This window comes from Chiloscyllium punctatum, chromosome 24 (genome assembly GCF_047496795.1).
Source record: "Chiloscyllium punctatum isolate Juve2018m chromosome 24, sChiPun1.3, whole genome shotgun sequence".
Classification (NCBI taxonomy): domain Eukaryota; kingdom Metazoa; phylum Chordata; class Chondrichthyes; order Orectolobiformes; family Hemiscylliidae; genus Chiloscyllium; species Chiloscyllium punctatum.
In genome coordinates, this window is record NC_092762.1 from 85,951,879 (window position 1) to 85,975,373 (window position 23,495).

At 44.0% G+C, this 23,495-nt stretch overlaps 1 protein-coding gene across 9 annotated transcripts in view; it reads right to left on the reverse strand.

Moving 5' to 3' along the window:
• LOC140494794 (3',5'-cyclic-AMP phosphodiesterase 4C-like) overlaps positions 1 to 23,495 on the reverse strand; it is a 332,319-nt gene that overhangs the window by 54,534 nt on the left and 254,290 nt on the right. For 6 of the 9 annotated variants that reach the window (XM_072594393.1, XM_072594392.1, XM_072594396.1 and 3 more), the window contains 3 exons: positions 9,251 to 9,442; positions 8,679 to 8,759; positions 371 to 407 (listed from right to left, as the gene is read on the reverse strand). In XM_072594393.1, coding sequence (XP_072450494.1) covers positions 371 to 407; positions 8,679 to 8,759; positions 9,251 to 9,442 — 310 coding nt within the window. The remainder of the gene's footprint in view (positions 1 to 370; positions 408 to 8,678; positions 8,760 to 9,250; positions 9,443 to 23,495) is intronic. The other 3 variants (XM_072594394.1, XM_072594398.1, XM_072594399.1) reach the window with 1 other exon arrangement.

Sequence of the window (23,495 nt, forward strand, 5' to 3'; positions counted from 1 at the left end):
CGCTATGGAAATGCAACTTCATTCTTTTCCACGGGCTTAATTAACGGTGAATCCCATGACACATGGAATCACCAAAGGGAAAGGTATCAGCACCAGAAAATCCAAGGGTCAGAGTGTGGGGGGGAGTGACTGCTCTGAACTGCCTCCTCACTAACAAGAGGGAAAAGAAATATCACTGAGGGACAAACCCTACCCCATCACCCACTGGTCCCCCACCACCTTCCCATTACCCCGCATTGCAGCAACCCACCAAAAAACTGGGAGAACAACTCAGGTGTGCCTTCCTCTGGACTGTTCCACACTGCTAAGGAAAATGTCAGAATGGTTACCTTTTAGCCCTTCATGTAGTGTTACAGATTGTATGACTTACCTGAGCAAATGGGGTCACAATCATGTCTTCCGTGTGGCTGAGTACAAAAACAGATGAACAGAATTAGAACACAATCTCTATCTCTAACGCACAATGTACGCTCACAATGAACAAAGACTCTCCGCTTGAGGAATACACTGAACATGGATTCGATAAATATTCAACAGCAGTTACAAATGTTTAACCTGCACCATGCTGGACTACAAGCTGCTGAAATCCTTGGTTGGCATCACCCAATTTCAATCTCTCTCTCAAAATCTCCAGCTTTGCTACACTGCAGCTCCACGAGCTTCCCTGGGGCTTTTCAACAAATATTCCTGAGGAAGGAATACCCTTCAGGTCATGGAGAGACAACAAACACTCGCTCGACTGCCAACATACTGAGGATCCATTCCTGGACGGTGTTACATGCCTACAGCTTGTAGCGTGGACCAGTCAAAGAGTTACTTAGGCTCTTTAAGTAATAAGGAGCAAAGTAAGATTAAGGAATTTAAAGTTCCACCTGCTCCAGGTGGGAGATGGCAACATGGCAAATCGAAACAACAGAGTGGGGATTCTCTATAACGGAGCTGGGGAAGACCACTTTCTCAACAATGACCGTCAAGTGAAATACTCTTTCTGTGGTACAGACTACCTTTCACAAGGCTTAAATGAACTGGAGATGCAACATAACAAAGTAATTGTTTTCAGAAAGTTAGTGGATCTCCAGTTTACACCATCTAGACACTATTTATATCCCTTTAACAAGACCCAATGTCTCTCTAATCAATATATTAAGGAAGTGTTATTGGCATCAGGAGATAGAAGCTTAAAGGAGAAAGTGAGGACTGCAGATGCTGGAGATCAGAGCTGAAAATGTGTTGCTGGAAAAGCGCAGCAGGTCAGGCAGCATACAAGGAGCAGGAGAATCGACGTTTCGGGCATGAGCCCTTCTTCAGGAAATGCCTGAAGAAGGGCTCATGCCCGAAACGTCAATTCTCCTGCTCCTTGGATGCTGCCTGACCTGCTGCACTTTTCCAGCAACACATTTTCAGCAGCGATAGAAGCTTAAAGGAAAGCACCAGTTAATTATTCTGAAACTACATTGGCAGTTTTCCTATTCACCTACTCACAGTTTGAAAATCCTACCGAAGGCTGCAGCAGTGGGGGACAGTGAATAACAGAAGCAGGCTAGTAGGTTCAGGTTCCAGAGAGAAACAAGGTGATTGAGATATTACAGTGGATCCTACTGCAAAGAAAGTGATCTTGAAGACCATAACACTGTCGCAACTTACTCAGCAAATGAATGTCAATCGATACAAAAGCTATGTTTCGCTGGTGAGAAGTCTCAAACTATTTTTGAACCCACCTAAAAATCTGGATCATCCAGAAGGGAAGCAGTGGAAATTAAACACATATGTTAATGGCTGAATGATACAGGGAGGTTTTGCTATTTCTCAGTAGGTCTGTCCGACTGAAAGTAGTTTGCATCCAACTTAAAGCAGACCCAGGTATCCAGAGGTCAGATTAGACCCAAAACATTAACTTCGCTTCTCTCTCCTCAGAAGTTGCCAGGCCTGCTGAGCTTCCCCAGCACTTTCTGTTTCCATTTCAATCCAGCAATGTCCTACTGGCATGAGAGAGAGAGAGCGAGCGCGAGAGAGAGAGAGCGAGAGTGCAGCAGGTAATCTTCTGAGGATGATTTTATTTGGGGAGTCGATATAGAATTTAAACAATGTCTGATAGGTAAAACAGAAAGAATGTTTAAGAATGGAAGTTAGGGTTGAGGGTTCTTTAAATATATACGGTTAGAATTAAGCAGAATAGATCAGGAGTGACTTCAGATCAACAGTCTGATGTTAAAAATGTTAATCTTATCCTGATAAATTGAGCTGGATCCTCTCGAAAAGGTGACAGTGCGTTCAGGGAAGAAACCGACCAGATAAAAAGCTGGACAGATAGCTGGGCTGTTCATTCAGACTTGTCTTGATGTCAGTTTTAACATAACTGAGTATCAGAATGAAAAGAGTTACTTTTGAGGAAGTCTCAAATGCAGGTAAAATATTAAAGAAATTAACAAAACAGTGTGCTGGAGAAACTCAGCAGGTCTGGTAGCATCTGAAGAGAGGAAATGGAGTTCATGTTTAAGAGTCCAGTGACCTTGTTCTGTCCTGAAGACAGATTGCCCCTTGTTTAAGATCTCATTTCGAACATTGGATAAATATGCGCCTGTATCTATCCGTTTTACTGGCACCAATGTTTCAGCAGCTAAGATACTTTTAATTACTTTTTTTATTTTCTTGGCTTCCCAAGCCAACAGTCATTTATTATTCTTTCCCATTTATTTAATTCTAGTCAATTGTTTAATTTGTTACAAACTCTGCTTTTAGATTATAAACCCTACTCCATTCAAACAGGCATCTGGAACACTGGCGTGGGAAACACCGGTAACAAGGTTTTGCTTCTGGGTCACCCAGGGCTGGGAACTCAAGTGCACATTTTTCTGAATTTAGGTTCTGTTAGAAAAAAGAACCATGGATGCTGGTGATCAGAAACAAACACAGAGAATGTTGGAGAAACTCAGCAGGCCTGGCAGCATCTTCAGGATCACTGGACTCGAAACACAAACGCTGCTTCTCTCTGCACAGATGCTGCCAGACCTGCCGAGTTTCTCCAGCACTCTTTGCTTTTGTTTCAAGTCTCCAACATCGGTGGTTCGTGATCCTGTATTTGTCACCAATCGTTAAATTGTTTCACAAGAAAAGGCGCTTAGAATAATAGAGATGCACAGCATGGAAACAGACCCTTCGGTCCAATCCGTCCATGCCGACCAGATATCCCAACCCAATTTAGTCCCACCTGCCAGCACCCGGCCCATATCCCTCCAAACCCTTCCTATTCATACAATCCATCCAAATGCCTCTTAAATGTTGTAATTGTACCAGCCTCCACCACTTCCTCTGGCAGCTCATTCCATACACATACCACTCTGTGTGAAAAAGTTGCCCCTTAGGTCTCTTTTTATCTTTCCCCTCTCACCTTAAACCTATGCCCTCTAGTTCTGAACTCCCCCATCCCAAGGGAAAGACTTTGTCTATTTACCCTATCCATGCCCCTCATAATTTTGTAAACCTCTAAAAGGTCACACCTCAGCCTCCAACGCTCCAGGGAAAAAAGCCCCAGCCTGTTCAGCCTCTCCCTATAGATCAAATCCTCCAACCCTGGCAACATCCTTGTAAATCTTTTCTGAAATCATTGGAAATCTGTAAAGGAGGACATCTGGTTGTCCATGGTATGCAGGGATATGGTGAGAAGGAAGGAAATTAGCACTAGGCAATAGAACCGGTGCAAACTCAATGGGCTAAATGGTCTCCATCTGTACCACAATATTTTGCAAATCCATGATAAAGAGACATAAACACATGGAATGAAATAAATTTTTATTTGGGCTGCTTTGAGATGAAATATGTTTTGTTTAAAGAGATAAGGGGGTATATGGAAGGGATGTGCGATTTGAAAAAAAAAGTCTAATTTTAATTAGTTTTGTTCAAGGATTGTTTATATGTCTTTGAAAGTTTTATTCAGACAGAGGAGAGAAATTCTTTATCACAATGAAGAGCTAAATACGGGATTGGGGTTCATTAATTAATGAACTGGCTGGGTAGATATAAAAAGGGAACAATGGGGGTGACACAGTGCAGTGCTAGTGTCCTTACCTCTGACCAGAAGGTCTAGGTTCAAGTCCCCTTCTGATATAATGGCTATGGAGGTATGTCAAAATATGACCAAATAGATTCATTTAGAAAAATGGGAACAAGGGCTGGATTGGTATGTGGAAGGAGCTGTGAGACTGACTAGTTAATGAACTCGATCCACAAAGAGAAGTCTTAGTTTCTGTCTCACTGACTCGTTTAGATTGCTTTAACTCTAACCTATATTTTCTCTCAGCCTGGCAAAATCTAGGGGTTTTTTTGTTTCAAAATCCTCCTTGGCTTGTGCACATCTGTGTAACCTTCTCGAATCCTACAGCCTTCTGAGATCTCTGCTCCTCCAACGCGAACTTCCTGTGGATCCTTGTTTTACATTGTTCCACCACTGGTGGTTCATACCTTTGGTCATCCGGACTTTAATCTCTGGAGTTCCTTCTCACAACCTCTCCTCCTCTCAAACACTCTCTCCTCCTTTAAGGTGTTCCTTAAAACCTACCAGAATGACCAAGCACTTTGTCTTTGGCTCTACTATCCCTCTGTGTGTCTCAATGTTAAAGTTTGCCAGATAGCGCTCCTAAGATGTTAATATCATGTCAAAAGGTACAATGTACGGGCAACATGTTGAGGGTTGAAGCCATAGTGTCTAACTTTGGGGGAAAAGATGTTGGTTAAATATACTGAGCATGCCAGTCACTGTAACAAGAACTAGCAGGGAAAGACTTTGAATAAAAATTCCTATGTTCCTAAAATCCTTGCAGAAAGGCAAGAGGTAAAGAGACATCATTTGTCCCTTTGAACCTGATCCTTGAGAGTTAGCTCTTACTCTCTGTCACATCCCAGTTGCACTTTAAATGATCCCTGATTTTAGTCGCAGAGTCATACAACATGGAAACAGACCCTTCAATCCAACCACACCTTACTGACCATAATCCCAAACTAAACTAATCCCACCTGCTCTTGGCCCATATCCCTCAAAATCGTTCCTATTCATGTACATATCCAAATGTCTTTTAAATGTTATAATTATACCCACATCCACCACTTCTTTGGAGATTTATTCCACACTCAAACCACTCTCTGTGTAAAAACATTGCCCCTCATGGTTTTTTAAAAATCCTTCGCCTCTCAGCCTAAAAATATGCCACGTAGTTTTGAAATTCCTGGGGAAAGGACACCTGTCATTCATCTACACCCCTCATTATTTTATAAATCTCGATAAGATCACATCTCAACCTCCTACGTTCCAATGAAAAAAGTCCCAGCCTATCCAGCCTCTCCTTTTAACTCAATTTCACCCCCATCCTTCCTATTTGTGCCAAAGCAATTTCACTAACAGGCTTGTGTGTAATAGTTATTACAAATCTGCTCATTGCTATTTTAAACTAATTATCTCTGGTCCTAATTTCCTGACTGATTAAAACTCTGGATTTTTCCTGCTTGCTCCATGTAAGGTTTCTTAACCTTCAGGAATGTTCTTCTCTTTAGTCATATCCTTTCCTCACTGCGAAGCCTCTCTCTCAGTTTCCAGCACTTTCAACATTTGGACAGAATTAGAGCTGAAATTACTGTGCAATCACAAGATCAAAAGGCTACTGTTTCTTTAAAATTACAATCTGAAGCAGAAACGACAAAGAAGGATTTGATTTCAAAGAAATTCTGTCGTAAATGCTCCAATATTACCAGCATTAACGAAGTTAGAGAGGATTCAGAGGGGCCAATTCAGATTCTGAAATTTGGTTTGACAGAAGGAATCAGAGATACAGTGCAGAGCTGTGTTCTCAATTAATTTTACCACATTTTCTCATGCATGTATTCTACATGTTCCCATATAGTTCTCAAATTGTATATATCTTAGTTTTTAAAGGCACAATTCAATTTTCCAAATCATAGAACCCCATGCGGCCCATCGAGTCCACACGAATCCTCTAAAAAGCATCCCACCCAGACCCAACTCCTACCCTAATCGCTGAAACCCTGCGTTTCCCATGGCTAATCCATTTAACCTGCACATCCCTGGACACTGGGCAATTTCCCACGGCCAATTCAAATAACCTGCACATCTTTGGACCGTAGGACCATGCTATAACAGCTCCATCAATACCCACAGGGCTCACAACAATTGTCAAGCCTCAAAACTAGGGTCACAAAGCATGGACAGAGCTCAGTGGCCACCATTGCTGCCGTGGATTGAACAACTCCTAAGGTTCAACTCATTAGCCCATTTGGGGATCCCCACCCCACCCCACCGCACTTTTACTTTGGGGACCCCTGGTCTAATCTCAAATTCTAAGAGATACTGGCAAAAACAACATAAAGGGGATTCTTAGATTAGATTACTTACAGTGTGGAAACAGGCCCTTCGGCCCAACAAGTCCACACCGCCCTGCCGAAGCGTAACCCACCCATACCCCTACCCCTACATCTACACCTACCCCTTACCTAAAACTATGGGCAATTTAGCATTGGCCAATTCACCTGACCTGCACATCTTTGGGACTGTGGGAGGAAACCGGAGCACCCGGAGGAAACCCACGCAGACACAGGGAGAATGTGCAAACTCCACACAGTCAGTTGCCTGAGGCGGGAATTGAACCCGGGTCTCTGGCTCTGTGAGGCAGCAGTGCTAACCACTGTGCCACCATGCCGCCCACAAAGAAGGGGTAAGATTAAGGAACCTCTGTAAACTTGAAATAAAAACGGGAAATGCTGGGAATACTCAGCAAGTCAGGCAGCTTCCAGGGGGAGATACAGAGTTTATGTGACAGGTCTGTGATCCTTAATCAGATAAACTGATGAGAAATTATCACCCTGAGGTGTTAATTCTATTTTTTCTCTCCCCAGATCTCCGAGCTGCCAAGCACTTCCAGCATTTTATGTTTTTTTCAGGCTCTGATTGTTGTTCAGTTTACAATCCTAACAGAAACACATCACCCTGAGGTGAGGGGGAACATGGTGCCAAATTGGTCCCTGGTTATTCTATTGCCTTGTCCATTCTCACTGAGGCTAATTACAATGCCTTTACAGTGATTGGTTAAGAGAACAGCCTGGTCCCTACCGCTGAGTATGACACTGCAGTGCAGTCAGCCAATAAGATAGTCCCATTCTCTCACACACTGAGAGACAGTTCAGTCATCTCAACAAATCCAGGCCAGGAGCAAATGTGACACAAGACGCAGTTCCTTCTAATCCTCAGCAAGACTGACAACTGAATAACAAACACCCAGAAACATCTCTGCACCATTAGGTTAATAAAACATCAGAGAGCTCAAGCTTGTTCCATTTTCCAACAGGACAGAAACATTTCAACTATCCTTCTTGTCTTATTCTGTAAATAAAGATAATTCACGATGCTGGGTAATGGTGGAATGGATGTGGAGCTGGGGGAAGAGAATTTGAGGGAGGGTGAAGGGTGTGTGACAGTGAAGGGTTGTGAGGGTAGGGCGTGTGAAAGGGTAGGACATGTGAGGGTGGGGTCTCCGCTGTGTTAAAGTGAGCAGACAGAAGCAGTTTGGTGATAAGAGTGATATCAAACCAGCCCGAATGAGTACCTTCTCTCACCTTGGTGTGTGGAGCTGAGGGGAGTGTGAAATGTCAGCCACCTCATTGGAATGAGGGACCTGAACGTTTCCCATTTTAAATCTGTGTGTATTTGAGGCCCAAGTCAATTAGCAGGAAAATTGGGCAGGCTATAAAGAAGGCCATTGACTCATCAGTCCAAGGCCAATTTCACACCCAAGTGTCCTATCGGTTTTGTCAAGGACTTTATACCAGGATTCCTGGGGTAGTCTGTGGGAACAGGCCATAATGATGTGGTGAGTATCTAACACTGGGAGACAGCTGGTCTCATTCCGAGACAGTCCATGTGACTACTGAGCGTACAGCATGAGACAGGATACATAGAGGTACACCCAGACTGCTGGCTGAATGTTTCCTAATTAACCTTTCACTGCTGAATGAATCATTGGTTTAACATAGAATGTGTTGGGTGTCTTGGGAGTGTGGTGCTGGAAAAGCACAGCAGGTCATTCAGCATCCGAGGAGCAGTAGAATCGACGTTTCGGGCAAAAGCCCTTCATCAGCCATGTGCTGAGTGTCTGTCAGGTGCAAAGTATCTTGTGCCTATGTGTTTAATATGGATTATTGTGTGTCTGAAAAATGTGTTGCTGGAAAAGTGCAGCAGGTCAGGCAGCATCCAAGGAGCAGGAGAATTGACGTTTCGGGCATGAGCCCTTCTTCAGGCATTTCCTGAAGAAGGGCTGATGCCCGAAACGTTGATTCTCCTGCTCCTTTGATGCTGCCTGACCTGCTGTGCTTTTCCAGCAACACATTTTCAGCTCTGATCTCCAGCATCTGCAGTCCTCACTTTCCCCTAATGTGTGTCTAACATGAATGGTGTGTCCACCATGGATTACCATGTAGTGTGGTGTGTCCAGTGTTACTTTAACCTCAGGGCACATTACCCGCACAGTGGGTCCCCACAGTAAAAGCCCTGCTCTGTTTTGCTCTTCCCACTCTTACCCCTGGTCTCACACACCAATACTCTGGGCAGTTTTGCCTTGTGGTTAGTAGATTGTGATAAAGGTGAATAGACTGGCGTCCAAGTAACCGATCTCACTTACTTTCCCATCGTCGGGGCGAGGACTGGCTCGGAGAACCGTGAAGCTAGGGCAGGTCTTGGGTGAGCCTTCAGATAGCTACTCCTGGTAACCAGCCAAAGGAGAGGACAAAAACCATTTCAAGACAGTCAGTTTATTCCTCTCTCTCCCCATCAATCCTTCCAATCAACTGAGGCTTCCACAAAATGCCTGGGGGTGGGTGTACCATGACGATGGAACAAAGGTGTGAGTTGGAGTGTGGGGACAACTGGAGACAGGAATTATAGAATCCCTACAGTGTGAAAACAGGCCCTTCGGCCCAACAAGTCCACACCAACCCTCCAAAGGGTATCCCCAGAGGGAAGTGAGGAAGTAGTGACAAAACCACCAGGAAGGCGTTCACCTAGAACTGGTGACCCGATCAGGGTCCCTGACTTTGACAGTCAGAGTCCAGTTTCTGCACCTTGTCTCCACCCATTGGGAACAGGCCTCACTGACTCCATCACCATTCAAACAGTGTAGTGTACTCCTCCTTGCTTGGGAAATGGACTTGAGCATTAACCAGAGAGAGAGGAATAAGAGTACATGTCACTCACATGTCGCTGGCGATGGAGGAGTTCCGGGACACGTTCTTTGGGGAGAGGTCGTAGTCGCTGTCGGAACGGTACAGGAAGGATTCCCGGCGCTGGCTGTGGCTGAAGTTTGCTTGGAGCACCAGCCCCGAGCTGGGGCTGGTCTGAGGATCGAGTGGGCTGCGTCCAGGAGACAGGCCATTCTCAACATCGAAACTGCACAGGAAAGAATGAGAGGGGAGTGAATGTGGAGCAGCTACCTCAGCTGATTCCTATTCTCAACGAGGTGGGCGGTGTCAGTGCCTGAAGGATCAATGGGAAGTTCAGTACACCATTTACACTGACTGCCTTTCACTCCCAAAGTCTGTAACCAATACTAGCCCACAGACATGCAATATTTTATAGTTCTCAGCCTTTCTTGTCCCTCCATGACCTACCCTTCCTTATAACCTGCTCCAGTCCCACAATTCCTCACGCATTCCTCCAATTTTGGTCTCCCATGATAGAATCATACAGCATGGAAACAGACCCCTCAGTCTGACCAGTGCATGGAGACCATACTTCCAAACTAAATTAGTCCCACCCGCCTGGTTTTCCATTTTTGGTGGCAGTGCTAAGGCCCACAGCTCTGGAATTTCCTTCATAAATTTCACAACCTTTCTTCCCTCTTTTCAGATACTTTTTAAAACCTTGCTTTAGCCAAGCGTTTGGTAACCTGGCCCACACACCCTTAATTGTGGCTCAGTATTCACTTTGAACAGCAACAATCCTACAACGCACCTCAGGATGTTTGATGACCTTAGGAGCACCATATCAATATGTATCATATTATAAATCTAAAGATTTTCCAAAAGTATTTGGCATAATACCCATTCTGAGTAATCCCCTCTGTACCCTCTCCAACTCTTTACCCTCTCCAACTCTTTACCATTGTTCTTAAAATGAAGTTCCCACAAATTCCCATGGTATCCCGACTGGTGAAGGGTTATTTCTGCGTTTATTAAGTGTCATTGACAGAACCAACATTTTGTTGCACATCCCGAATTGCCCCTTGATCTAAGTGGCTCGTTGGGCTATTTCAGAGTCAACCACATTGCTATGGATCTGGAGTTACATGTAGACGAGACCAGGTAAGGATGACAGATTTCCCTTCCTAAAGAGACATTAGTGAGCCAGTTGAGTTTTTACAAGAATCGATGCTCGTTTTATAGTCACTGTCACTGAAATTCACTTTGAATTCCAGATTTATTTTAATTGAATTTAAAATCCACCAAATGTCATGGTGGGATTTGAACCCACACTCCCAAAGTGTTAACCTAGTGCCTCTGGATTACTAATCCTGTGACATCACCACAATACAAGTACCTTCCCTTAAAGGTGTTGAAAATGAGGCAATTCAGACTGTTCTGGGATGACATAGGAGAGACATTTTCAAACAAATTTAAATGAAATTCTCAAGAACCCTCTCCCCTCACAAAAAGCCACAGCTGTTGGGTGTCACTGAAGTTTTTAAGACTGCGATCAAAGACTCTTGTTGGGCAGGGGAACAAGGAATATTGAAAAATGCACTTGATGTGTAGAAGATCCAGTATCTATACTCAAGGGGCTGGCTGGCAATGTCTTGTTCTCGGAACAGGAGGTTGGCTCAATGTGAATGTTGCGGAATGAACAGTTATGTGTTCATAATATTCATCGATCAGACTATCCTCATTAACACCCTTCATTATTTCAAGTTAATTTTAAAACCTCCACATGATCTTCAATTTATTGGCAAATACTTTGCAACTGTTAATTAATTCGTTCCCAGCCATTGGAGTGTCTGGGCTTGTATACCCTAGAGTTTAGAAGGCTGAGAGGGGATCTGATTGAGACGTATAAGATTATTAAAGGATTGGACACTCTGGAGGCAGGAAACATGTTTCCGCTGATGGGTGAGTCCTGAACCAGAGGACACAGCTTAAAAATACGGGGTAGACCATTTAGGACAGAGATGAGGAGAAATTTCTTCTCCCAGAGAATGGTGGCTGTGTGGAATGCTCTGCCCCAGAGGGCAGTGGAGGCCCAGTCTCTGGATTCATTTAAGAAAGTGTTGGATAGAGCTCTCAAGGATTGTGGAATCAAGGGTTATGGAGAGAAGGCAGGAACAGGATACTGATTAAGGATGATCAGCCATGATCATATTGAATGGTGGTGCAGGCTCCAAGGGCAGAATGGCCTACTCCTGCACCTATTGTCTATTGTCTCCATAAGTTGCCCCAATGTTAAATGGAATGCTCTGTCCTTTAAGATTTATTCCTCCTTTCCATACTTGCTCAGCAATATAACGTTCAGGATATTCCATACCACTGGCTTGGCCTCAGATCCAGGGAGCACTGCAAGTTCATGACCAGAATCTCTGCAATTCCCATCCTTAGCTCCTCTGTAAACTGTCTTAAAACACAAAGATGGATAAATCCCCAGAATCTGATCAAACGTATCTGAGAACTCTGTGGGAAGCTATGGAAGTGATGGCTGGGCCTCTTGCTGAGATATTTATATCAGCGATATTTGCAGGTGGGGTACCGGAAGACTGGAAGTTGGCAAATTTGGTGCCATTATTTAAGAAAGGTGGTAAGAACAAGCCAGGGAACTATTGACTAGTGAGCCTGATGTTGGTGGTAGGAAAGTTGTTGGAGGGAATCCTGAGGGACAGGATTTACACATATTTGCGCAGGTTAGACGAATTGACCATGCTAAATTGCCTATAGTGTTCAGGGATGTGTAGGTTGGGGTAAAATATGGGGAATAGGTTTGGGTCTGATATTGTTCGGAGGGTTGGTGTGAACTTGTGGGGCCAAAGGGCCTGTTTCTATGCTGTAGGGATTCTATGGAAAGTTACCTTTGGATCTTGATCAGATCGGCCAATGGACTGGGGAGTGGCAGATGGGGTTTAATTTAGATAAATATGAGGTGCTGCACTTTGGAAAGGCAAATCAGGGCAGGACTTATACACCTAGTGGTAAGTTTCTGGGTAGTGTTGCTAAACAAAGAAACCTTGGAGTGAACTATGGTTCCTTGAAAGTGGAGTCGCATGTAGATAGGATAGTGAAGGTGGCGTTTGGTATGCTTGCTTTAATTGGTCAGTGCAATGAGTACAGGGGTTAGGAGGTCATGTTGGGGCTGTACAGAACATTAGTGAGGCCAATTTTGGAATAGTAGTCTCCGCTATAGGAAGGATGTTGTGAAACTTGAAAGGGTTCAGAAAAGATTACAAGGACATAGCCAGGGTTGAAGGGTTTGAGCTACATGGAGAGGCTCAACAGGCTGGGGTTGTTTTCCCTGGAACATTGCAGGCTGAGGGATGACCTTATAGAAGTTTATAAAATCATGAGGGGCATGGATAGGAATAAACAGACAAGGTCTTTTCCCCCGTGATGGTTGAGTCCAAAATTACAGCACGTTGGTTTATGGTGAGAGGGAAAAGATTTAAAAGGGGCAACTTTTTCATGCAGTGGGTGGTGCGTGAATGGAATGAGCTGCCAGAGGAAGTGGTGGAGGCTGGTACAATTACAACATTTAAAAGGCATCTGGATGGGTATATGAATAGGAAGGGTTTGGAGGGATAGCGGACAAGTGCCAGCAAATGAGACTAGATTTATTTAGGATATCTAGTTTGCATGGATGAGTTTGACTAAAGGGTCTGTCTCAGTGCTGTACATCTCTATGATTCTGTGACTCAAGAACTCATGATGCAAACCACCTGGACCAGACTATCTTTCTATTTTAAACACTGCCAACCTTTTAAGTACATGTTGTTTATCTATTTTTATCTGATCCAATATTTCCACTACCATCTTCTATCCTGCTGTATTGGCAACACCCTGCTCTCTAGTGCAGGCAGATGGACATATTCATCAAGTGGACTCGCCAGGCACCCTGTCTCAACACAACTTGATCCTACGCTTCCTCTGTTTATGCTTTTGCACTTTATACATTCACATGTTTCCTTTTACATTCACCACTGTTCTATTCTCATGATCTCTCTTTGCCCTTCTCCCCTCCCTTTTTTTCAGGATGTCCATGATACTTTCTGTCTCCAGCTTGGATCTTTAACGGATTATAAATCCTTATACGGATTATAAGTCCTCCTCCCCGTGTCACATTTTAACTCCAGCATCTTTTGTGGTTGCAGTAGCTTGATTATGGGAAGGTGTTCATTCTGTATCTCTGCCACCTCCTCTGACTGTTTCACCCATACTCTAAACCCCTGCCTGTTAGAACATAGAACATTACAGTGCAGTACAGGCCCTTCGGCCCTCGATGTTCCAGTTCGCCTGCCATCACCATCTCAAACATTGTTATTTGTTCATGGGATATGGGTGTAACTGACCAGACCAGCATTTACTGTCTATCCCTAATTGCCCAGAGGACAGTTAAGAGTGGGTCTGAAGTCACATGTAGACCAGACCAGATGAGAACAGCAGATTTCCTTTCCTCCAGGGACATGATTGAACCAGATGGGTTTCTATGTCAATCGACAGCTTTTCAATTTTAGAATTTTGTTTTCAATTGATTTCAAATGCCACCACCTTCCACGACGGATTCAAACCCTTATTCCCCATTACACATTAGCCTCAGCTTTTAAGATTACTCATACAGCAACACTCTTATTTATGTAACTATCTCACCGCAAATGTTTGAATCTACAGTTAACGATATCTTAACAATGCAATTCTAACACCATGTATGATCCAACAAAGTCAACATGGTGTTACAATGAGGGAAATTGTATTTGATAAATTTATGAATGTTTATTTGAGGGTAGATCTGGAGAAACCAGTTGATGGAATATACATTGATTTTAAAAGGGCATTCGATAAAGTCACTCTGTGGAGTGAGGAAGAGTGGGAGGCAATCCTATTCCAACACCCAACATTCTGAAGGGGCCTGACAGGGTGTTCCCCCTACCCCTGGGTGGGGAATCTCCAACATCAGGACACCTACACAGAACAGAGAGCCAATTATTTGAGGCTGAGATGAGGAGAAACTTTTTTCCCCCTCTGAATTGTAAATGTTTGGAATTCTTAACTCCTGAGAGTCGTGGATGTTCTTGTTGTTGAACATGTGGGTGGCACGGTGGCTCAGTGGTTAGCACTGCTGCCTCACAGCGCCAGAGACCCGGGTTCAATTCCCGACTCAGGCGACTGTGTGGAGTTTGCACATTCTCCCCGTGTCTGCGTGGGTTTCCTCCGGGTGCTCCGGTTTCCTCTCAGTCCAAAGATGTACAGGTCAGGTGAGTTGGCCATGCTAAATTGCCCGTAGTGTTAGGTAAAGGGGTAAATGTAGGGGAATAGGTGGGTTGCGCTTCGGCGGGTCGGTGTGGACTTGTTGGGCCGAAGGGCCTGTTTCCACACTGTAAGTAATCTAATCTAATGTCAAAGACGGAGGTGGATTTCAGACTCCTGAAGCAATCAAGTGGTTTGGACAGCCAGCTGGAATTGACACGGAAGTCAGCCATAATCAATAAAGAGGGTGGAGCAAGCTCAGAGAACCACACAGTACAGATGAGGCCTTTGGCCAATCCGGTCCATACTACCAAAAATGCACTACCATCTATACTAGTTTCACTTACTTGCACTAGACCTTGAACGTTATGACATTTTAAGTGCTCAGAGTACCTTTTAAGGGTTCAGATTTCCCACCTCAACTACCCTCCCAGGTAATTCCCAACCCTAACCACCCTCTGAGTGAAAAGATTTTTCCACAAATTCCCTTTAAACCTCTTGTCTTTCACTTTTAAAGTGTCCCCCCTTGTTCTTGACCCTCCTCCTAAAGGGAGCAGCTTCTTTCTATCCATCCTGTCCATTCCCCTCAATGTCAGACACCTCATCCTTCTCTATTCCGAAGGAAACAACCCGAGCTTATCCAGCCTCTCGTCATCGCTGAAATACTCCATCCCAGACAACATTCTGGTGAATTGTTTGGGAAATTGAAATGTTGGGAACAGGTTATCACACGATGTCATAACAGGTAAACATTTATATAGACAGTAGGTAAAGCCTTTGGGATTTCAGATGATCACATAGTACATGGAGTTGAACAGGGTATGTTACCTCAGGAGAAGGACGTACACACATGAGACAGTCATTAAGGAATGAGTCAGGTTCATGAGGCAGTAACGTCTATTCCTGTTCCTGTTTCTCAGGTTCCACCTGCATGAAGCAATCTGACAGTGAGCTGTAACTCAGTTCACCACATTGCCCTGAGGTTAGTGAAGGAGGAGGGCAGCAGCCAGAATTCAGAGGGTGAAGAAGCAGATGCAATCCCCTCCCTCAGTCAAAACACACACCAACTATTGACAAGGGACAAACAGCAGTTTACAAAGAAGAGGAACTCATGTCACATCAGAAATCCATCAAACCCCCAGCAACAGCACCCTACAACTTCCGGAGATAGAATAAGAAAGAAATGTTAAGTTACTGTTGGGCAGATTGTAACAGTAGATGTGTTTAAAACGTCACAGTTCCACTGATGGGTGGTACAGACTCTCACCCTCCCTCAGCGCATTGGCTGTTCATATTCAAACATTGGTGATTGACATCACTAACAACATCTGTCTATGAGCACACTGTCTCCAAGGAGAGACTGACACAGCGTTCACCAATTACAGATCACTGACAGCACTGGCTTCCTCCTTAACCCTTCAGACAGGTTGCTCACAGTTACCAGTTGATGCCAATCGCTTGGGTTAGGGCGGGGCAAAATTAAACTGTTCAAACACAAACTCTTTCCAAACTACTGAGTCATTCCTGCTAAATCAGACAGAACACCTCCCTTCTGACAGCCTCCATTCCCTCTTTTTATATGTTAACGTTTGATCACTTTCTGTTCCCAGTTCTCTCTCAAACTGAAAATAAAGCTCCCTCTACATTGTCCTCAGGACAGGGACAGCATAGGGTTAGATACAGAGTGAAGCTTCCTCTACACTGTCACCATCAAATACTCCCAGGATAGGATCAGCATGAGGTTAGATACAGAATAAAGCTTCCTCTACACTGTCGCCATCAAATACTCCCAGGACAGGGACAGCATGGGGTTAGTTACAGAGTAAAGCTCCTCCTAAATTGTCCCCATTAAACACTCCCAGAACAGAGACAGCGCAGGGTTAGATATTGAATAAAATTCTTTTAACACAAATTGGTATGTGGCGCCCTGGAACTAGACTGGCAATCAGTTACAAATTAGAGGACAGTTTTCTCCCATTTCAGTGAAGGTATTTGTTAGGAATGCCACAATCCCTTTGATAAAGATGGTTCAAATTAACTCTGGGTGGAACAGAGGCGATGGAAACAGGCTGGTGGAAGGCTCTAGAACAAGGGAACATTGATATTGTATAGAATTACATCGGATCCACCGCACATCCTGCCAAATTGTTCTGTACAAGATGTTAAGCTCCACATGAGCCACTTCCCTTCTTTCACCATCTCGGCCAAGTATATCATCCTTTTCTATTCTCCCTTTGGTTTGTTCAAGTTCCATATTCTAAGAACTTTCTGGGTGAGGAATTTTCTCCTGTATTTCTAATCTATTTATTATCTTTCCTATAGTTACTATCTTAAATGAAGGCTCCCGGTTTCAAAATGTCCCCAAAAGTGGTACCATCATCCTTATCTATCCTATTCAAATGCTTAATCTTATCTTTTTGTATTCTTTAAAACCGTCATCAGGTGACCCTTCAGCTTTTGCTACAGCAAAGTGCCTGTTTGTGACCAAAACATATAACCTCTCAGTCTGGAACCACTTTTGTAAGTTTGTTTTTGTATATTCTCCAGCACCTTACTGTCCTTTTTTATTAATGTGGAGACCAGAACTGATCACATGGCTCCATTAATGGTTTAACTAAGTACGCATACATGTTTAACTTATCTTCTCTATTGATTCTGTCGCTCTCTGGGAATTAATGCCATTAACATGTTGTTGTTTTCTTTTAAACAGAATCCCTACAGTGCGGAAACAGGCCATTCAGTCCAACAAGTCCATGCTGACTCCCCGAAACGTATCCCATCCAGACCCAGTCCCCTACCCTATTCTTGCAACCCTGCTTTTCCCATGGTCAATCCACCTAATCAGCATATCTTTGGACTGTAGGAAACGAGATTATCCAGAGGAAACCTACATAGACACGGGGAGAACATGCAAACTCCACACAGGCAGTCACCCAAGGGTGGAATTGAACCTGGGTCCCTGGCGCTGTGAGGCAGCAGTGCTAACCACTGAGCCACTGTGCTGCGTTTTAGTCTCATTGATTTGTGTAGGTCCTTATAGTGATCTGTTCTCCTGACCTTGAGGCCTCCCCACTCCTTGATAATGTTTCAATTCTTAGTTTCCAAGGAGATTGTGGCCCCTTTATTCTGCCTAACATAATGAACCCCCTCATACTCACCTGCGCTGCAGGTCTGAAGAAGTGTCACTGGACCTGAAATGTTAATTCTGCTTTCTCTCCCCACAGATGCTGCCACACCTGCTGAGTTTCTCCAGCAGTCCCTGTTTTTGTTTCTGTACCATTGGTTTTGTATTCCACTTGCTGGTCATTTTGTTAAGTGTCTCCTGATTCAATTTGCACTGATATTTGGCATGGCTCTAATAGATGGCGTCTTATCAGAGACCTTTTGAAAATTCAAATATCTTAGATTGACCATGTTGTTACAATTAGAGAGGGGGCTGGTATGGTGACAATGTCACTGACCCTGGGCTAAGGTCTTGCAGATATAGGTTTAAATTCCAATCATGGCAAATAGTAAAATTTGAATTCAATAATAATCTGGAATTAAAAGCCATGTAAACATTCTTGATTGTTGTCAAATCCCATCCAGTTTACTAATGTCCTTCAGAGAAGGAAATCTGCCATCCTTACCCAGTTTGGCCTACACATGATGGTAGACAACATACGGTTGACTGTTAGTTGCCATCAAAAATATTAGGGATGGTACACCCATGTCCCACAAAAACGTTATCCTTCTCTACCCTCTCTGTTCTCAGAGAGGTTACTGAAACATGACCTACTGATTTCAAATCCACTTCATAACATTTTTGGTTTCTAGATGTTGCACCTTTGGGCAAACATTGCTGGAAAGAGATATAAAGTCTAAGGTTTTTTTAAATCTCATACTCATCAGAATTGAAATGCTAGAAAACCAACTCTAGATGGAATAATTTATCCAGCATGAGACCTGAGTGCTGATTGGATGGTTGGCATAGAGATGCATCAGGCATTTCAATATGCCATTATATTGAAAAGCCTGATGGAGACAGCCAATCCCTGCTGAATCCTCACTGCAATATCTTAACCATTCAGAGTTGACCTGTCTACTTTGAACTGATCCAACACCAAGATCATGGTCTACAGAGCTATGGTGGTTCTCACCCTCCTAAAAGGGTCTGAGACATGGACTGTCTACAGCAGATACCTCAAGGCACTGCACCAGTCCCACTAACACTGCCTGCAGAAGATCCTGCCACTTTGTTGGGAAAACAGACGCACCAACACCAGCGTCCCTGACCAGGCCAACATCCCCAACATTGAGGCACTCCCCACCACACCCCCTCCCCCTACCCCTGGCTGGGCACATCGTCCCCATGACTGACACGAGATTCCCCAAGCAGGTGCTGTACTCCCATCTCTGAAATGGCAGGTGAGCTGTGGACAGAGGACAGAGGAAGCGCTTCAAGGATACCCTCAAGACCTCACTGGAGAAGTGCGGCATTTACACCAAAACCTGGGAATGACCAACCCAAGACTGTTCAAAATGGAGGAGGAGCATATGGAAAGGTATCGAGCACCTCAAGACTCACCCTCAGGGAAAAGTGGAAGCCAGGGGAAAAGGAGTGTGTTGTCACAACAATGGCCCACCCACTTCTTCCCTTGACCACTACCTGCCCCAGTGTGAGAGCCTGCAGTAGCTCCATTGGTCTGTCCAGCCACCTGCAGACTCACCCTGAGTGTGGAAGCGAGTCATCCTCATTTGTGTGGGACTGGCGCTGAGGATAATAACTTTGAATTTAATCAGGTCACCAAGACAGTCAGCAGTTCCTGGTGCCTCTCTATCACAACCACTGTCCAACCAATCAACATCATTGTCTCACATTGTATAAATTGTTCTTTCCTTCCCAAGTAGTTTCCTTGCATGATGAGTGCAAGATGAAAATCGCTGAGTTCAATGTTTAGGTTCTGTGTCGCCAAGCAATGTTTTGAGTAAAACTTCTGTAATCTTTCCTACCACTGACATTAAGTTAATTGGTCTAAAGTTCCCTGGAATTTTCCTTCTCTTTTTTAATTATAGGAATGACATTAGCTGTCTGCCAGTGCTCTGGTACAATTCCCTTCCCTATTCATGTTTTTTTTTGTATCTATGTAATGATGCCGTTGCCGTTTTTTTCCCTAACTTCTGACAATATAAATGCAGGCAGTCCTCAGGCTGTGAATGAGATTGTTCTGGAGTCTGTCCACAACGCCATTTGTACACAAGCTGAAACACAATGAGGGACAATGTAAAGTAGCTATTTGTAAATAAAGGGAATTTTTATGTGTTTGACCCCTGTACAGGATCACATTCACAAGTTGCTGTGGAATAGCTGCCAACATCAAAGACCTGTCCCAACATGGTCATACTTGCTTCCAACCTCTTCCATCAGGCAGAAGATACAGAAGCTCGTACACACACACACACACACACACACACTAACAAGTTCAAAAACAGCTTCCTCGTTGCTGTTATTAGACTACTGAATGGATCTCCCTAACCTCTATTCTGGATGAGTGGTGCTGGAAGAGCATAGCAATTCAGGCAGCATCCAAGGAGCAGCGAAATCAACGTTTCGGGCAAAAGCCCTTCATCAGGATTCCTGATGAAGGGCTTTTGCCCGAAATGTTGATTTCGCTGCTCCTTGGATGCTGCCTGAACTGCTGTGCTCTTCCAGCACCACTCATCCAAAATCTGGTTTCCAGCATCTGCAGTCAATGTTTTTACCTCCCTAACCTCAAACCTAATGTTGATCTGGCATTTGTGCACCTCCTGTGTAACCATAACCCTGTAAGCCTCGCTCTGTCTAAACACCCTGTGATCTGTAAGTCCTTGTTTGTTGTGATCTGACTGTACTGCTCACAAAACTTTTCACTGTACTTTAACACTCATACAATACGTTGTTCACTTGCAGCTCAAAAAATAATCTTCAACATGATTGTCTTGTAATTCTCAACACACTTGCACAGATACATTCCATTCAAAGGTTTCATTGCGGCTACCTTTGATTACAGATTTTTTTTCTAATTAACACGTTCAGTGATGTTATGACACATCTCTGGATCAGATGGGACTTCGACCATAAGACTATAAGACATAGGCATAGAAATTAGGTCATTTGGTCCATCAAGTCTGCTCCGCCATTCAATCATGGCTGAGAAGTTTCTCAACCACACTCTCCCACTTGCTCCCTGTAACCTTGGCTCCCCTCGACAATCAAGGATCTATCTATCTCTGTTTTAAATATTCTCAATGACCTGGCCTCCACAGCCTTCTGTGGCAATGAATTCAATAGATTCAATAAAGTCGCTGGCTGAAGAGTTTCGTCTTATCCCTGTTCGAAAAGGTCTTTTTACCCTTGGATCCTAGTCTCTCCTGCTAGCAATGGAAATGTCTTCCAATGTCCACCCAATCCAGGCGTTGAACCCATGCCTCCTGACTCGGAGGCGGGGCATTTACCACCACATCACAAGAACCCCTTAAGTTTGACTACAAAACTTGTAAGTTAGTTAATTTATAAAATGGAAGATAGCCATTTGAGGCTAAATGCAATGCCTTTCAGACATAAACCAGGAAATTTGGTTTTACATAGAGGGATCTTGGAAGTCATGAATGGAGCTGGTAACTGACAGAAAGGGGACAGAAGATGAGAGGAGAGACGATGGAAGAGGAAAGAAGAGGAGGACAGAGGAGAAGAAGAAACATAAGGAGGGGCAGGGAAAAAGTGGCTGAGGGGAGAGGAAGGGCAGAAGAGGGAAAAATGGGAAGGGAAGGCCAGACCAGTTGGAAAGTTACAACGGCAGTTATACATACAGTGGACTTCACAAAGCTATAACCAATCAACAACCGATGCAAAAGGGAATAGTACAATAATAGAAACTAGAACTCATCTCTGAATGAGGGAAAGAATCAGGACTCCAGTCACGTAACACCAACTCACCACAGCATCATGTACATCACTCCCCCTCTGTTCAAGCACCCTCCTTTCATCACCCCTGACCCCAATGCCTTTTTCACCACTTCCACTCCAAACCTGAATCTCTGTGAGACATTAGACCAACATCCCACATTGGGTGGGTCAGAAAGATCCCAACTGGCGAATATTACGAGGTGAGTTGGGAGATCTGCTACTGTCCTGGGATCAATATTTACCCTGCAACATCACAGAAAAATTGTCATCTCATCATCACATGGCTGCCTGTGGAACAAGACTATAAAGATGTAGGAGCAGAGGCAGGCCATTCGGCCCATCCAGTCAGCTTCAACATTCAATGAGATCATGGCTAATCTGATAATCCTCTATTTCACGTTCCTGTCTTTTCTCTGTAACCATTGATTCCCTTTATTGATTAAAAGAAAACTCTCAGCTCTGAATGTACTTAACGACCAAGCGGTGACAGCCCTCTGTGGTAAAGAATTCTATAGATTCACTCCCCTCAAGAGAGAGAAGAAATTCCTCCTCATCTCTGTCCTAAATGGGTAACCCCTTATTCTGAGATTATACCCTCTGGTCATCTTCCATAACCTTTCTGCATCTCCCCTGTCAAGTCCCCTAAGAATTTTCCAGTAAAGTCACTTCTCATTCTCCTAAACTCCAAGGAGTACAGGCCCAACCTACTCAACCTCTCCTCATAAGATAACCCCTCCAAACCCAGGATTGACGGAGTCAACCTTCTCTGGATTGCCTCCAATGTGAGTAAACCCTTCCTGAAGTAGGAGGACCAAATCTGTTCAGAGCCTTCCAGCAATTGTCTAACTCAGGTCCAGTTTAGTTTTAGCAAAATTCCCTTTTTTATATTCCATCCCCATTGTGATAAAGGCTAACATTCCATTTGTATTCCCTATTGCCCACTGAACTTGGACACTAGGCCTGTGTGACTTATTCATAAGGATTCCCCTAACTCTCTGTGTTGCAGTTTTCTGCTATTCATTTCCATTTAAATCAGATTCAGCTCCTCAACCCTTCCTGCCAAGGTGCATGACATCACATTCTTCCACATTATATTCTATCTGCCAACTTTTTGCCCACTCACCTAACCTGCGTATATCCCTCTGTAGACCTTTTGTGTCATCCTCGCCAATTGACTTCCCATCTACTTTTGTCAGAAGTCATAAGAAACCAGGTTATAGTCCAATAGGTTTATTTAAAATCACAAGCTTTCAGAGCAGCACTAGCTACAGGCTGCCACCCTGAAATGCCCCCCTTATCACGTCTCTCTGGCTCTGTTAACTGTGATGTGGAGGAGCCGGTGTTGGACTGGGGTGGACAAAGTTTAAATATTGCACAACACCAGGGCGTAGTCCAACAGGTTTATTTGGAAGCACTAGCTTTTGGAGCGCTGGTGTTGTGAGATTTTTAATTCTGTTAACTAGCCAATCCTCTATCTGTGCAAACATACACCTTCCAACACAATGGGCTTTTATCATATTAAGTCGACTGATGTGTGATACCTTATCAAGTGCCTTTTGAAAATCCAAAAACAGTGCATCTAATACTTCCCCTTGTTTGTTATCCCCAAAAGAATTCCAGGAAATCTGTCAGGTATGATTTCCCCTTCATGAAGCCACACTTACCCTGCTTGACCATATCATCTACTTTAAAATATTCTGCTATTACATCTTTTATAATAGATTCTGATAGAAAATCATAAGAGTCTTAGAGATGTACAGCATGGAAACAGACCCTTCGGTCCAACTTGTCCATGACAACCAGATATCCTAAATGAATCGAGACCCATTTGCCAGCACTTGGCCCATTTCCCTCCAAACCCTTCCTATTCATATACCCATCCAGGTGCCTTTTAAATGCTGTGATTGTACCAGCCTCCACCACTTCCTCTGGCAGCTCATTCCACACACACACCACCCTCTACGTGAAAAAGTTGCCCCTTTTATATCTTTCCCATCTCACCTTTAACCTATGCCCTCTAGTTTTGGACTCCCCCTACCCTGAGGAAAAGACTTCGGCGATTAACCCTATCCATGCCCCT